The 16,631-nt window shown below is 35.4% G+C and overlaps 1 protein-coding gene across 3 annotated transcripts in view; it reads right to left on the bottom strand.

The window, feature by feature from the left end:
* The window catches only part of LOC127832683 (nicotinamide phosphoribosyltransferase-like), a 128,398-nt gene that overhangs the window by 91,449 nt on the left and 20,318 nt on the right, over positions 1 to 16,631 (bottom strand). For 2 of the 3 annotated variants that reach the window (XR_008027060.1, XR_008027059.1), the window contains exons 6-9: positions 16,354 to 16,576; positions 14,424 to 14,684; positions 12,333 to 12,458; positions 9,733 to 10,478 (exon numbers count right to left, since the gene is read on the bottom strand). Coding sequence is in view for 1 of the 3 variants with exons in the window: in XM_052358316.1 (XP_052214276.1) it covers positions 10,368 to 10,478; positions 12,333 to 12,458; positions 14,424 to 14,684; positions 16,354 to 16,576 (721 nt within the window). In the remaining 2 variants the exon portion in view is untranslated. Of the gene's footprint in view, positions 1 to 7,846; positions 10,479 to 12,332; positions 12,459 to 14,423; positions 14,685 to 16,353; positions 16,577 to 16,631 lie in introns of those variants that run through there. The other variant, XM_052358316.1, reaches the window with a different exon arrangement.

Raw genomic sequence — 16,631 nt, 5'->3', positions numbered from 1 at the left:
TGATAGAGCTAGCGATGACATGTTCAAGTATTTTACAGCAAATGAATGTAGAGGTTTGTTATTTATAGCATTAGGTTTGTCTCCTTTCCTATAGAAGGGGCATACATTTGCATGCTTCCAATCAGATGGGATTTTTCCAAGGGGCAGGGACTGTTTAAAGATTAGAGTCAGGTTTGGGGATATATCTGCATTCTGCAGTACTCTGCAGGGTATTTTATCTGGACCTGAGGCTTTATGGATTGTAAGGTTTTGTAATTGTTTGGCAATTCCATTTTCTGTGATGTTGATGTCTGGCTGAGACCTTTGTCAGAAATAGCTTCAGAGGTGATCGGTGTGAAGGCATCTTGGAAATGTCTTTATAGGATATTAGCTTTATTTTGTGGTTCCGATTTAAGGACACCATTTTCTCTACGAGGAGGTATGCTCTGGCTTTCAATACCATATTGGAGGCTATTTTGAATTGAATTTTTCCTAATTATTTTATCAATATTCCAGTGTTACCAGCTACATATATGCAAAAAACCCTTAAATATTTAGTCTTTCAATGTGTGCATATATTTCGGGGAAATACTGTCCACATGCCTCTAAACATCTAGTTGTTTCTTTTGACCCCAATATAATGTCGAATCTATGTAGTAACTAGTGATAAACAAGGAGGCCTGAAAGGCCCAAAGTCGCTCACCTGAGATAACAAGATATTATTGGGACAAATCTTCTGACCGAGTTTCGTGAAGATTGGAAAATAAATGTGGCCTCTAGAGTGTTAACATGATTTTACTATAGCCATATAAGGAAAAATGCCCCGCCCCTGGCAGCCATGTTTTTCAACCAACCAGCATCAATTTTTAACTCGTCCAAGATATTATCGGAATGAATCTTCTGACCAAGTTTCATGAAGATCGGACAGTAAATGTGGCCTTTAGAGTGTTAACTAAAGCCATATAAGGAAAAATGTCCCGCCCCTTGGGAGCCATGTTTTTCAAGCAAACATAATTATTTTCTAACTCATCCAAAATATCATTGAGACCAATATTCTGGCCAAATTTCATGAATATTGGACAATAAATGTGGCCTCTAGAGTGTTAACAAGGTTTTACTATAGCCAAATATAGCCATTTAGAAAAATGCCCCGCCGATGGTGGCCATGTTTTTAAAGCAACCAAAACCATTTTCGAACTCATCCAAGATATCATTGGGACAAATCTTCTGACCAAGTTTCATGATGATCGGAAAATAAATGTGACCTCTAGAGTGTTAACAAGGTTTTACAATATCCATATAAGGAAAAATGCCCCGCCCCTGTGGTGGCCATGTTTTCAACCAACCGGCATCATTTTGGAACTCGTCCAATATATTATTGGGATGAATCTTCTGACCGAGTTTCATGAATATCGGACTATAAATGTGGCCTCTAGAGTGTTAACAAGATTTTACTATAGCAACATAAGGAAAAATGCCCCGCCCCGCCCCTTGGCAGCAATGTTTTTCAAGCAAAGGTTACCATTTTCAAAATCATCGAAGATATCATTGGGACAAATCTTCTGACCAAGTTTCATGAAGATCGGAAAATAAATGTGGCCTCTAGAGTGTTAACAATGTTTTACTATAGCCATATAAGGAAAAATGCCCAGCCCCCTGGTGGCCATGTTTTTCAACCAACCGGCATCATTTTCAAACTCCTCCAAGATATTATTGGGGTGATTCTTCTGACCAAGTTTCATGAAGATTGGACAATAAATGAGGCCTCTAGAGTATTAACAAGATTTTACTATAGCCATATAAGGAAAAATGCCCTGCCCCTTGGCAGCCATGTTTTTAAAGCAAAGGTTACCATTTTTGAACTCATCCAAGATATCATTGGGACAAATCTTCTCAGCAAGTTTCATGAAGATCTGAAAATTAATGTGGCCTCTACAGTGTTAACAAGGTTTTACTATAGCCATATAAGGAAAAATGGCCCGCCCCCTGGCGGCCATGTTTTTCAACCAACAGGCATCATTTTCAAACTCGTCCAAGATATTATTGGGATGAATCTTCTGACCAAGTTTCATGAAGATCAGACAATAAATGTGGCCTCTAGAGTGTTAACAAGATTTTACTATAGCCATATATAGTCATATAGAAAATGCCCTGCTCCTTGGCAGCCATGTTTTTCAAGCAAACGTAACCATTTTTGAACTCATCCAAGAAATCATTGAGACCAATCTTCTGACCAAATTTCATAAAGATTGGACAATAAATGTGGCCTCTAGAGAGTTAACATGGCAAATGTTGACGCCGCACAACGCACGACGGACAAAAGGCGATCACAAAAGCTCACCATGAGCACGTTGTGCTCAGGTGAGCTAAAAAGGACAAAAAACTAAACACACATACACACACATATATGTCAATTAATATTTATTAGAAACTAAAATAGTATATAAAAAACTTGTTAATGATGAAAATAGTGAATAAACTGCTGCGCCATGAGCGCATGATACGCCCGTCGTTCGCCAATGAAGTAGTAAGGTAATAAATAACCCTTTGAATCATTTTTTTACTTCAGTTTATTTAATGAAATCACGAAATTTTGACGAACAAAGTCGCATAACTCTGGAACGACAATTCAGAATTCCGTCAAAAATGAAAGGGGATCAGGGTTTATGAATATTAAGATTGTGTTAAAATTTGAAAAAAATCCATCGAAGGATATTTGAGCTACGGTAGGACATTCAATGAAATCACGAAATTTTGACGAACAAAGTCCCATAACTCTGGAACGACAATTCAGAATTCCGTCAAAAACGAAAGGGGATCAGGGTTTATCAATATTAAGATTGTGTTGAAATTTGAAAAAAATCCATCGAAGGATATTTGAGCTACAGTAGGACATTCAATGAAATCACGAAATTTTGACGAACAAAGTCCCATAACTCTGGAACGACAATTCAGAATTCCGTCAAAAACGAAAGGGGATCAGGGTTTATCAATATTAAGATTGTGTTAAAATTTGAAGAAAATCTGTCAAAGGATATTTGACGTAGCGTACGACATTAACAGACGGACGGACGGACGGACGGACGGACAGACGGACGGACAGACGGACGGACAGACGGACGGACAGACGGACGGACAGACGGACGGACAGACGGACGCGGGGTATACCATAATACGTCCCGTCATAGACGGGCGTATAAAAACGATACATAATATATATTACTATAATGACAACACAACAGTTGACAATTCATCAGATAAGTACAAAATTAAAAGCAGTTAATGAAACATTTTATCTGTTAGTAATTATGATCTGTTCATCTACAAAACTGGTATTAATTACTATATAACATCAATGAGAAAAGATGCGTCAAAATAATGTGTAGTACAGCAATCATTTTGGAAAGCCATACAACAAAATATATATTTCTGAAAAAAGACACACTAGTTTTGGGTTATTAATACATGCTTTATTAACGTAAATTAATCCACAATGATTTAGCCTCCATTCCTGTATATTTTGCAACTAAAAGCATTTATATATCAACTTTAATACTGAATGAAAACAATTTTAACACTGGTAAGAAATTTGTACGTCTTAACAATAAAATAAAGTACCATATTTCCTAAGTAACATACCAATGCTAAGAAAGCAACTCGCAACCCAGATTTGTTCACAAATTTCCAATCAATATGTCCGCGGAGTCATCATTTTGATAGGAAAGCACTGAACTTTAGAATTAATTTTGATATAAATCATGAAATGAATATTCTAATAGACTAATTAACATTGTGTTTTTAAAGTAAATATTTAAAAAATTGTTGGCATTTACACAACATGAGAGGCAATTTTTGCTAATTTTTACCGAATAGTAATTTATTCAAAATAAAATCTAAAATCCAATAGTTTTTCTACACAAAGATGAATAAATCAAGAGATATATAATAAATTCCAAGATATTAGGGTGGCTGAATAAATAGGAATGTATGAAATTATAGGATATTATGATATAAATAATAACAATATACTGCAACAAACCAGATTGTTCAGATCAAAAACAAGAGGGCCAAGATGGCCCTAGTTCGCTCACCTGAGAGGAGTCGGTTCATTCGATCTTTACCAAACGGTTAACTTGACCTAGATATTGTCCAGACAAACATCCTGGTCAAGTTTCATTATTATTGAACTAAAACTCTGGCATATGGAGTGCTTTTGTTTTTGTAAGATTTGACCTGGTGACCTATATTTTTAGTTGACCCCCCTTACCAGACATCAAACTTTGCTTACGAAAATAAATATTATGACCAAGATTCATAAAATCTGAAACAAAATTGTGACCTCTAGAGTGTTAACAAGGATTTTGCATAATATAATGAAAATTTGGACAATCTAAGGGCAATAATTATGGCATTAATTATGTGATATATATAAAACCAATCTTTGTACAAAGTTTCATGATGATTGGGCAAAACATGTGATTTCTAGAGTGTTCACATGTTTTCACTATATACATATAGAGAAAAATGCCCCGCCCACTGGCGGCCATGTTTTTTCACCAATCTGGACCATTTTTGAACTCGTCCGAGATATCAATAAAACCAATGTTTTGACCAACTTTCATGATGATTGTGCAAAAAATGTGACTCTAGAGTGTTCACAAGGTTTCTCTATAGCCAAATAAGGAATACTGCCCCCCCGGCAGCCATGTTATTCAACGGACCAGAACCATTTTCGAACTCAACTCTCATATCAAAGAAACAAATGTTCTGACCAAATTTCATGAAAATTGGGCTAAACATGTGACTTCTAGAGTGTTCACATGTTTTGACTATATACATATAGAGAAAAATGCCCCACCCACTGGCGGCCATGTTTTTTCACGGATCTGGACCATTTTCGAACTCGTCTGTGATTTCAATAAAACCAATGTTTTGACCAACTTTCATGATGATTGGGCAAAATTGTGACTTCTAGAGTGTTTACAAGGTTTCTATATAGCCAAATAAGAAAAACTGCCCCCCCCCCCCGGCAGCCATTTTATTCAACTGACCGGAACCATTTTCGAACTCAACTCTCATATCAAGGAAACAAATGTTCTGACCAAATTTCATGAAAATTGGGCCAAACATGTGACTTCTAGAGTGTTCACATGTTTTCACTATATACATATAGAGAAAAATGCCCCGCCCACTGGCGGCCATGTTTTTTCACGGATCTGGACCATTTTCGAACTCGTCCGTGATATCAATAAAACCAATGTTTTGACCAACTTTCATGATGATTGGGCAAAAATTGTGACTTCAGAGTGTTTACAAGGTTTCTCTATAGCCAAATAAGGAAAACTGCCCCGCCCACTGGCTGCCATGTTTTTCAACGGACCAGAACCACTTTTGAACTTGACCAACATATCATTAAGGCAAACATTTTGACAAAGTTACATGAAGATTGGGCATAAAATGTGACTTCTACAGTGTTAACAAGGTTTTTCTTTTTTTTGACCTAGTGACCTAGTTTTTGACCCAGCATGACCCAGTTTCGAACTTGATCGAGATATCATTGGGACAAATCTTCTGACCAAGTTTCATGAACATCCGACATGAAATGTGGCCTCTAGAGTGTTTACAAACCAAATGTGGACGACGGACAGACGGACAGACGGACGGACGGAAGACGGACAAAGACCGGTCACAAAAGCTCACCTGAGCAATCAGGTGAGCTAATAAAAATCAAAACATTGCATATACCTTACTTATCAACGTACACTTTACAAGTGATTCAACCTAAACAGCCAGAAAATAACGTGCATTTATTTATGTTATAAAACTTTTCTATTTCATTGATTTATTCCATATTAGATAGGCAAAACAATGTTGTTGCTGTTTTAAATAAAGTTTAGAAAATGTGTGTAGAAAATGTGTGTAGACTATTAACAAAATTGCAGTGGCAGACATGTTTCTACAGGTACATGATGCACTGTTATTCTAAAAACGAAATAACAAAATACATGCAATGAGCAATGCTTGTGCATAAATACATGGTGAATTTCAAAAAAATTGTATGATCAAAATATGGCATCAACCAGAAAATATATTTCAAAATACATATAAAGATTAGATTATTTTCACATGAAATAAACAATGAATAACTAATTTTCATAACATAAACAAAGCATCAGTGTTCATCATTGCGCAATATTTCATATAATATTAAATAAATACTATATTTATTTTTTTCCATCAAATGTTGTACTTTTTTCCTTTTTTAAAACATCATTTTGACATAATATGCTTTTAACCATATTTCATTAAATAACAAAACTTTTTAAGGCATCCTATAGGCGATAGGCAGGGGATTATTGTTGGATGTTAGTTTTGAATACCTTGTCAACCAATTATGATAACAGAGGACAATGACAAAATATAATGACAACACATTTGTCTTGTGCATAGGAAACCTTAAAATAGCAGATGTAAACATATTTACAAACTTTACATTCAGTACTTCTTTTTTTTCTTAAACTTTTGGGTAAGTTTCTCTCTACATGTAAGATACCTTTCATGAAAATTAGGATAAAAGGTTAATGAGAGGTTCAATTTATAAATATTTAGGCAAATGGTATTTCATTCACTAACATGAAGCAACAAACATACATTAAAGGGACCTTTTAACAGATTTTGGCATGAATTGAAGTTTGTAATTAAATGCTTTATATTGATCATAGTAAACATTTAAACTAAATAGCTCCAGTAAAAAACAAGATTTTTTTAAGAAGTACATGTAATCCTCCACTGGGCTTGAACCACTGACCCTTAGAGTAAAAGTCTAGCACCGAAACCACTTGATCATCTGTGCTCACACAGTGAGTGGTGTATTTTATAAGCAATCAGTGTAATGTCCAAAAATATAAAGATATCAACAAAACTCTCCAAATTATTCAATCGTTTCGCATTTGTAACACTTTATAATATTCAAGTTTTTAAATCATCAAAGATGCATACAACAGGGCAACAGATAAGGCTCGATTTATCGTTTTTACGATTTGTATTTGACAGAAAACGAATAGAAATTAAAAATCAATCGTACAGAAAACGATTATGAAAATGGAAAACGAATTGATATCGATTCTTCGTCGTTTTATTTGTTCCATTTTCCGCCGTACCGCGTTTAATTATAATTAGTGTATTGCAACCTTTAGTGCGGCCGTAATATTTTCAGTTAGTTCATATAAACACCGTTTCGGGCCGGTGTCAATGTAAAAGTTACTTCCGCCGAAATAAGTTCGGAAAAAAGGTTCTCTGCTAAACGCGGTCGGGTAAGGAAACTTTCATAAACGGCGTTCGAGCCCAATATTTTACAATTTGTTACGAGACCCAAACCGTCGGGAAAAGACATTGTGAAGAGTATACTATCACATTTAATAGCGCAGGTGACATATTCTGAAATATTCGGCTCAAAACACCGCTGCGATTCCGTGTCTCAAAAACTAACAACTTCGTGATTTCCACTGGCATGTCATCGATTGAGAGGGTTGGGCAATGTGAGTATGATCTGAGACAGATAGGCAGGAGTGTTGAAACTGGTTTAAACAAAATGACTCCATCATCTATTTGTCAATATACAATAAATACTAATATTTACAAACAACCATTGTCTGTGTGAATATATAATGTCTTATTTTGAATAAGAAATGCTGAGCATTATCAATATCCAAAAATGAAGCGCTAATCTGATCCAGAAATGTATATACGTTTTGATCAAATTGTAAAAAACTAATTGACAAAAAGTTTTGAGGGGAAAAAACTAATTGTTACAAAAAGCTTGCAGTGAAAACTAATTGACCCAAAATAATATCTGTTGCCCTGCATACAATGGATATTTTAGAGCATTATAAATGTTCAGTATTTCTGTTTCCTTGCAAATATCACAACTACATCTAACATTTGCACATCTGAAACATTTTTTTGCAATTTTGTTTATTTACCAAAACAACAAAAGGTCCCTTTAAACATATCTGTCAAGTAACTTATTGATGATGATGAAACATAGAACAAGCAGCGTCATGTGAAAATGGGTCTTATGCAATATGCAGGAAGCTCAGCTTCAGACCCCCCTGCGCATTCGATCCCGTCAATTTTCCTACCATTTGTGTATGAATAGATATTATTGCATAAACTAACATATTGTTAAATAACATATTATTTTCAATGTTATTTTAATTTATTTTGGTATGTGTGATTTGTTTATGCAATAATAGCGAAAATACACATTTTCTTGGGCGCACTCGGGCAGGAACGGATTTTTCGAGCGCCCGCAGATGATCATGCCCTCATAAACGTGTATTATCCCTATACTTGTCACTGATTTATTTGAACAAAAAATCAATAAAGGCCAAAAAATTGTAATTACCTGGTACATAAATATTTTGTAAACAATCACACCAATAGTTGATGTTTTACAGACAATGACTTAGTCAAAGAGACATTGCACGTGGTATTCAGAACACAGATTTTTACACAACTTAACCCTTTGCATGCTGGGAAATGTGTCGTCTGCTGAAATGTCGTCTGCTGAATTTCTAAAATTAGCATTTTCTTCGATTTTTTTCAAAGAATACTATCAGAATAGCAAACAGTTTGGATCCTGATGAGACGCCAAATTCTGTGGCGTCTCATCTGGATCCAAACTGTTTGCAAAGGCCTTTAAAATTCTGTTCCCGCACTGAAAGGGTTAAGACAAAGTGCTGTCATATGCATAGGTACCTTGAAGCACTAGGCGATTTTGTATGTTCACAAAACTCTATTTGTACAGTGATCACAATGCAATGGACAAGATATTGAGCTTACTGGTACATACAACACATCATTTATATGATTTTAGAACAATGCATTTGCTTTACATAACAATACATAACAAAAAGCATTCAACTCATTTTTAAGATTTGTTACTACTGATATTTTGAACATCAATTTTTTAAACACCAGTTCCTGGGGATAGTTAATTTCTTTTGATTTGACATTGACTCAAGATGAGGGCTTTTAAAGTATTTTTCATTAAAACATTGATGATCTCATATTATATAGATGTCCTGTTTTCTGGGCAGTATTGGAATGTACACCAAGGTGTTTGAACATTATTGTTTTCAGGCAATATACTAAAAACAGCCCCATATATATCTATGAATTCAATGTAAAATCTTATCATAAATCACTAATTCTCAAAAGCATTCCATGTGATACAAAGCACATACAACACTTCAATGATCACAGTTTTGGCAAGCAGTTTGTTATAATGATCATATGACATAATTTAATTCTTTTTACAGCAATCATATAAATCAGTAAAATCATTGCACTATGACCAAACTGCATCACTTTCAAATATCTTGACATACTGCCATGTAAGTCAATAATAATTTGATTTCTGAGCGAAATCTAGACACCAGATCTGATGAAAATAAGCTGAAAATGATGTTTAAACGTTTATGTGAAAAGAATTATAAACACAAGCATGAACAAGCAAATAACAAAATTGATATAATTGGTAAGATTGTACAAGTAAATGAACACCACAACAGCCATTAACAAGTTGCACAAAATCCAAAATATCAGTGTAGAAACTTATAGATTACTATCCCCAAATTGTTTTAAGACAAATAGGCAATAAAACATGCAAAAAAATGGATTAATACTTAAGTTCGTATTCGATAATAATAAGGCTGATTTTATATATAATGATTCCTTCCTGGCATTAACTGTGTAAACTATAGTGTTCGGATGAAAAATGATAAATTTGACTGAAATTTGAAAATTATTTATATTTAAACAAAAAATATGCTTGTGCAAAATGTATTTCTGAATGAAAGGATCATTGAAATTTAGCAAATGTTAAATTAAGAAATGGCAGTATGCAAAAACAAAAACACCATAAATGTAAGAATTTATTAATTTTACACATTCCTCAGAGGTATGTGCGTTGTTGTTCATCTTTGTCTCTTATATCCATATTATCAACTGCTCATTATCAACTGCTCTGTCCCAATAATTTTCGTGATTATTTGTCAATCATTCATTAGTGCAAATACTTTCAACATTTATGAACATGTAATAACTTTTTCACCAGGAATGTTTTAATTTTAAAAGATATTATTTTATTCTGTTTAAATAATTATTCAACTGTTAACATAATGTTCTCCAACAAATTTCACAAACCTACGAAAATAACACAAATGTTGCACTAAAATTCAGAACAAACAATATCTTCTTCGGTTTGAATTTCACTCCAGCTTTTCAGACTGGAGAGATTGGAATATTACATTTACATTAAATTTTTCAATGGAGCCATGGTAAGACAGGATATTACGCTTGCAGGGATGGTTGTTAGAGATCAGCTAGTTTTGTGTCCTTTCTAATAAAAGGGGCAGCTCAGCGTTCCTCCTTATCTCATCAAAGGTATAGTCCCTCAACAGCTTTCCATTTTCAAATACTGTGACAAGTAAGTCCTGAAAAACAATCATATATTGGAAGTCTTAGTATTTCAAGTAATACAAATTGGGTTAGCACTTGTAAATAAAAGTGTATGTGTGTACCTTTTGTGTATTTACTACACCTTTTATGTCAGTCAATTCAAATGAAGGATGACAAGTTGTTTTACACCTTTAATGATTTATAGTTTGAGGAAACTTTATTACCGTACCTCTTGGTAGATGGCCTGATAAGAATAAAACAAGCAGAGATAAATTCTAAATTGCAATATTTTAACACACAACACAAATGATATCCGAAAAGTTTAAAATTATGAAGAAAATCAATGAAATTTCCAAAACATGCAGGTAATAACAATTTCCATCTCAGTGAAAAAGTTAAAATGGCTATTTGCAACTAGCATGAAAACAGAACAGCCTGCGAGTAGCTCACAATCTGTTCATGTTTTATGCTGTTTGCTGCTAAAAAATATCTTAAGGTTGAAAATGAAGCCATTGAAACTTGAATTTAGTATGAAAGCAGTCTGCGAAATAAGCGCACGCCCGTTGGCCTGGGCGTGTAAATTATAGCTCGGGCCTATTAAAATTGCCATATTGTACGCCCGTCGGGCCAGTAGAAATTCCGTGTATCAATATTGTTTCATTTTTAAGTGTGATAAAAGTCATTATTTTGTGAGTACTTCTCGAAGATTTCCGACAGAACTTTGTTCAACTTCGCCTAAAATACGAGATTTAAACGCGTTCCGATTGGTCCATACATTCAACGGTCATTTTCGAGTCGTAACACAGGCCACGTGGTGAACAATTTAGACTGGTTATTTACTAGTGGCACACGTCATGCTGATGTGTTTTCTGCTGAAGTAAACTTATCGACGTACGCGGCTTGCATTTCCCGAATAAACATCGTTTTACTTTGTAACCTTGTTTGTGTGTTTATTTCCAAAGTTGTAAGTCCCTACGCGCATAAGGCTGCATAATGCTTAAATACGTAGCTGGAGTGAAGCCTGGCAAGAAACTGCCCACTTCTGATCGTAAGTCAACAAATGACTATGAAAAATCACGGAAACGTGAATTTCAAGAAAAGTGGTAAAAAATCAGTGATGAAGGAGAAGCTACTTCTGTAAGACAGAGTTTAATAAGCTACGCTTAAAAACACAGCATAAGAAAAAAGTCAACATGTATGATAAAAGTATGCCATCCATGCCTTCACTTGTCAAGTAAACTTCTGGAAAATAACTATCAGGTTGCTTGTTTTACAAGATATGGTTTCTGACTAAGAGGATCTCCAGGATTGCAGTGATGATTAGATGAACGAAGAAGTTGTTTATCACATGTTAAATACTTATAATTAATAAATGACATAATTACATTGACTTGTTATATTGTGTTGCAATTGTTTTTGCAATAGGCTTTACAGTTAACATACCCTGGATACAATTTTACTTTTAATAGATTAACTGCTATTGAAAGATGAAACCCTTTATCAGGGTGTATATTTTAACAAATTTACTTTGGGCTAGTAATTTTGCTGCTGGGCTACTTGTCTTTACCATTCCAGAAGCCCGAATGGCTAGTGGATAAAATGAACTATCGTGAAGACTGAGAAAGGTCTTAAATTTAATTTGATTTTCTAGGAGACTTCAAGCATGTCTGCCACTTTAAACCTTTACCACTTAGATACTTATTTTCACGCATTTGTAGTCCCTTAGAAATTTATATTTCATTTAAGACCTTTCTTACAAGACTCAAGTTTTTAAGGCTTTATCACCAAGCCTTAGATACTGATGAGCTGTTCTGGTTTTATGCTGTTTGCACATAGCCATTTTCACTTTGCTTCTAAGTGGGAAAGGGTTAAAACCTTTTTTCACATACTTTTTTAGGGTCGCCAGTGCCCTGTTCCTTGGTGATGTATGTCCCGTCTTCCATGCGTTCCAGTGACAGGCGACCTTTCTTACTTTTTTTCCCAAGATCAGTGATTGGCTCTTTGTACACATTAACCTGAAACCATTGAAAACATCTTAATATACAAAACAGCTTTATCAAAATCTTCAAAACTACATTCGTAAACTCAAAAATAATTCGATAAATGTAAGAAAATATTTCAGACAGTACAGATGATTTTTTTCATGTTTAATACAACCTGTTAAGAATTCACATTAGCGAAAACATGTACAAAAATGGTGGTTCAAGAGAGTTTGCTCCCAGCATGCAAACATTCTTTTAAACAAGAGGGCCATTATGGCCCTGAATCGCTCACCTGACTAACCTTGCTACATCAACTTAAATTCTATCAGACCCATATAAATCCCAAGCCAGATTTCATCAATTAATACATTCTGACAAAATTTCATTAAGACCTTATGAAAACTGTGACCTCTACACAAAGTTTTACTAGCATTTGTCTGGTTACCTAATTTTTGACCCCTGATGACCCATATCCCATCAAAAATCAGATATTATCAAGATAAACATTCTGACCATATTTCATTAAGATCAGACAAAAACTATGATCTCTATTGTCTACACAAGGTTTTTCTATGACTTGACCTAGTGACCTAGTTTTTGACCCCAGATGACCCAAATACAATCCCAATCCAGATTCCATCAAGATTAACATTCTGGCCAAATTTTATTAAGTTTGGATGAAAACTGTGACCTCTTCTGTCTACAAAAGTTTTTCAAAACTTTGACCAAGTGACCTAGTTTTTGACCCTAGATGACCCAAATTCAATCCCAACCCAGATTTTAACAAGACAAACATTCTGACCATATTTCATGAAGATCTGATGAAAACTGTGACCTCTATTGTCTACACAAGTTTTTCTATGATTTGACCTAGTGACCTAGTTTCTGACCCCAGATGACCCAAATACAATCCTAATCCAGATTTTATCAAGATAAACATTCTGACCACAGTTCATAAAGATTGGATAAAAACTGTGACCTCTATTGTCTAAACAAGGTTTTTCTATTATTTGACCTAGTGACCTAGTTTTTTGACCCTAGATGACCCAAATACAATCCCACCCCAGATGTCATCAAGATAAACATTCTGACCAAATTTCATAAAGACTGGATGAAAATTGTGACCTCTATTGTCTACACAAGGTTTTTCTATTATTTGACCCAGTGACCTAGTTTTTGACCCCCGATGACCCAAATACAATCCCAACCCAGATTTCATCACGATAAACATTCTGACCAAATTTCATTAAGATTGGGTGAAAACTGTGACCTCTATTGTCTAAACAAGGTTTTTCTATTATTTGACCTAGTGACCTAGTTTTTGACCCCAGATGGCCAAAATACAATACCAACCCAGATTTCATCAAGATAAACATTCTGACCAAATTTCATAAAGATTGGATGAAAACTGTGACCTCTATTGTCTACATAAGGTTTTTCAATTATTTGACCTAGTGACCTAGTTTTTGACCCCAGATGACCAAATACAATCCCAACCCAGATTTCATCAAGATGAACATTCTGACCACATTTCATAAAGATTGGATAAAAACTGTGACCTCTACTGTCTACACAAACAAATTGTTGACGGACGCACGCACGCACACACGCACGCACGGACGCTGGACATAACACGGTCACATAAGCTCACCATGTCACTTCGTGACAGGTGAACTAAAAAATATAGCAAGTGAAAACATTTGCCTGTGTCAGTTATCTACATATGCAGTTTAACCAAGGAAGCCCTGATTACAAGTCATGTGCGAAAATGGGTCTTATTTCATAAACAGCCAACATAGCTCAAGACAAGCATGTGTAAACACTTGTTAATGTACATGGTAGCTTCTGAGGCTGGTCATTTTTGAATGATGCAGCTCATATAACTTCAGCTCAATAAAAAAAACTATTGAAATTGAGAATCTGGCCTGCCCGTTCACAATTTACAAATCCAAAGCTTGTTCCAATTTCAAACACTGTATGTTCCATCTTTCTCTTTACCTCTTTCCCATTACAGACGGCATAGCTGCACTTGTATGCGCACTTCTGTGTGTCCCTGTCCATCTTCTGCAGTAGAGCCCCGCCACTTCCAAACGCAAGGTTCTCCGCGCTCCACTGGTTCTTCTCCATGTTCTCGAGAATGTCGCCCAGCGACTCATAGCTGATCCCGTCCCCTTGGATCACACGGATGAACGGGGGCAGCAGATTGTAGCCCTTCTTGTTCTGCACTTTGCCGAACTGATGGCTGAGTATCTCCAACACCTGCACAATGTCAATGTTATGAACACTATCAAACTTAAATCATTCTTGATTTTGTTTTTGGATTACTAGTTTTAATGTTTATACTTATAACAATAGATTCATGATGGCTATTTGACGCTGGCCTGAGTTCACAGACACAAATTGCTGCTGACTTGACCAGGTGTCACCGTGATCTAGTTTTTGACAAAAAATGGCCTTCATAGTGTAAAGTATGAATCATAAATGTGGCCTCTAGATAGTTGACAAGTTGTTTAAAGATTTGACAAGAGAGCTTTCTTTAAGATGCATCTCTTCAAGATTCAAACTTGTCCAAGATATTGTGGAGATAACAATCTCGAAATTGTCCAATATTCTGACCAAGTTCAGCAAGATTGATGATAAAATTTACCTCTTAAGAGTTAACAAGATTTTTCTAAGACGTTACCTGGTGACCAAGTTTGTGAATGCTTAAAATCCAGATTTATTCTCGCTGAAGATATTGTCAAGATAAACTTTCTGACCAAAATTAAGTTATTTGAATATGTTGAATATGGCCTCTAAAGTGGTTACATCGTTTTTTTAATATTTGATCTGTTGACCTAGTTTTTGAACGAATATGGCCGAAATTGCCTAAATTTAATGGTAAAATTCTAACCGTATTATATTTAGATTGAATCATAAATATGGCCTCTAGAGTGGTAACCTATTGACCTAGTTTTTGGGCCCACGTAACCCAGATTCAAACTCAGCATTTATATTGTCTTAATTAACATTCTGACCAGGTTTCATCAAGATCGAGACATTAATGTGGCCTCTAGACTGGTAACAAAGTTTGTATAAGATTTAACCTGGTGATCTAGTTTTCAAATGCATGAGACCCAGATTTAAAACTGGCATACAAATTGTCCAGAGAAACATTCTGAACAAGTTCCAATAATTTCGATGACAAATGTGGTCTCTAGAGTTATAACGAGCTAAAAGTTGACATCGCACACCTGACATTGATTGATCACATGATATCACCTTGATCACTCAGAGCTCAGGTGAATAAATAAGAATAAGAAATGTGTATATTGTACACGAATGCCTCCACTGTATGCCATTGTACACAAATGAAAGTTGGTTGGACAGTCATCATGTGAATTGATCATTAAACAATCCTGGAAAATGTTTATTTTAGAGAAAATTGTTACGTCCAAGGCCTATAACTTTGCCAAAAATCAATTAACCACAACAAAACTCGAACTTGATCTGTTAGTCATGTAGGTAGACTCACACACCAAAAATCAGTTAAGAACCTGAAAGCGTTGCCAAAAAACATTCCAGAAAAGTGTTATTTCAAAGAACTCCAAGGCCCTATAAAAATCACTGGACCAAAACGAAACTTCATGCAGATAGACTCGTACAACAAAAATCAGGTAAATATCTGAAAGAGTTTAGGGAAAAGAATCCTGAGACAAATGCAAGACAGACAGACAGATGTACTGACAGTGTACCTGCTATATGCCACCCTACCGGGAGCATAAAAATGGGTCCTTTTGTGTTCATAATGCAAATGCATATTCATTAAAGAAACCCATGTTATTATCAAGTAATTTCCATTCAGAAAGATTCACAACACATACTGGCACACAATCCAAGTGAATAACCATAATCCTAGTGGCAACATCTATCATACTGAATCCATTACCTTGACCACCACCTGAGGGGGGTCACCAGAATCAGGTCGCACAACCAGGGCGCCGTCCTTGCGACCACTGACGAGCTCTTTCAAGGCCCCTCCCCACAGCTTCTCGCACGCGTCCCAGATGTTGTAGCTGTCACTGACGCATGCAACGAGGCCTGTTGGAAACTGCTCCAACATGTTCTTGAAAGCTGCCTGTTCCCCGTCCTTTCCCCAGGTAGTGATTGTGCTGGAAATAAGGATTGAAAATTTATTATGCTGTTTATTACAACAGTATAATGTAG

Source organism: Dreissena polymorpha, chromosome 5 (assembly GCF_020536995.1).
Source record: "Dreissena polymorpha isolate Duluth1 chromosome 5, UMN_Dpol_1.0, whole genome shotgun sequence".
In the NCBI taxonomy this organism is placed as follows: domain Eukaryota; kingdom Metazoa; phylum Mollusca; class Bivalvia; order Myida; family Dreissenidae; genus Dreissena; species Dreissena polymorpha.
The sequence above is the reverse complement of the archived record's forward strand: the minus strand, read 5'-3'. Positions and strand labels throughout refer to the sequence as shown.